Source organism: Cystoisospora suis (assembly GCF_002600585.1).
Source record: "Cystoisospora suis strain Wien I chromosome Unknown contig_6374, whole genome shotgun sequence".
Classification (NCBI taxonomy): Eukaryota; Apicomplexa; class Conoidasida; order Eucoccidiorida; family Sarcocystidae; genus Cystoisospora; species Cystoisospora suis.
This window is the reverse complement of record NW_027159163.1, coordinates 16,071-16,996: the sequence shown is the minus strand read 5'-3', so window position 1 is coordinate 16,996 and position 926 is coordinate 16,071. Positions and strand designations below refer to the sequence as shown.

The 926-nt window shown below is 38.8% G+C and overlaps 1 protein-coding gene across 1 annotated transcript; it reads left to right on the top strand.

The window, feature by feature from the left end:
* The first annotated feature begins 70 nt into the window (after window positions 1–70).
* Window positions 71–926, top strand: CSUI_009939 (uncharacterized protein). Its single transcript, XM_068070047.1, has one exon. It carries the CDS (start codon window positions 108–110, stop codon window positions 417–419), a length of 312 nt encoding a protein of 103 aa, XP_067917979.1. The 5' UTR covers window positions 71–107; the 3' UTR covers window positions 420–926.

Here is a 926-nt window from a genome sequence, read left to right as displayed (position 1 = left end):
ACTTTTGATCTATCATGAGTAGACTTCTTTTTTCTTGTTCTTTGATGGTCTTTGTCTCTCTTTTTATCTGTAGGTTTTAGCATCGGCTTATAGTCGGGGTCTCTTGAATGAATATCAAAGTGTACAACTCCTCAAAGAATTCCAAAGAAAATTCTAAACCGAAAAAGAGAAAGGTCAAAGAACTTTCTTTCTTTCTTTGTTTCTTTCTTATCAAGGTTTCTCTCCCCTTCGTCTGTCTCATCGTGAATTGTGTGTGTATATCTTTCATCTTCTCACGGTCAGTTTCTCTTTCTTCGTCGAGAAGCGTCTCTGTAGTAGACCCAGTAGAAGAAGAGCAAGACTTTCTTCCTCTTTTTCCTCTTCGGTATGTGGAGATTCTTCTATCTTGTTTCATGCCCATACGATTGTCTGTCGATTAACCAAAAGAAGACTGGTCTCTATATATGTGTCTGTACACTAGTACGTGTATGGATGAATAGGAAGATCTCTATATCTATATGTATGTTTATAACGTATGCATGCCCCTGTATGCATATGTACATGAGTATGCATATGTAAATCTATATATATGCGTGCATACCATATATATATATATATATGTATATGTGTGTGTCTGTGCGTATGTATGTAGGTGTTTGAGTGTGTACGTACAGCCGCCTCAGTAAAGCCTTAGTACTTTGGCGTTTCTCCCTTTAGTAGTCAATGGTCTTGAACGTCTACATGCATGCATACACACATACACGCCCTACGCTGTATGTGTATCTGTCTGGTGTATGTACACCCCAAAATAGCGTGGCAGCAGCGTGTCTTTCCCCTCTGTATTGTTTTGGGCGTTTCTCTTTCTTTCTCCTGGGTCTGTCGACTTCTTTTGTTTGACTGACGGAATGAGTAACTAAAGAAATAGCAGTCTTTTCAAAATTTCCTTC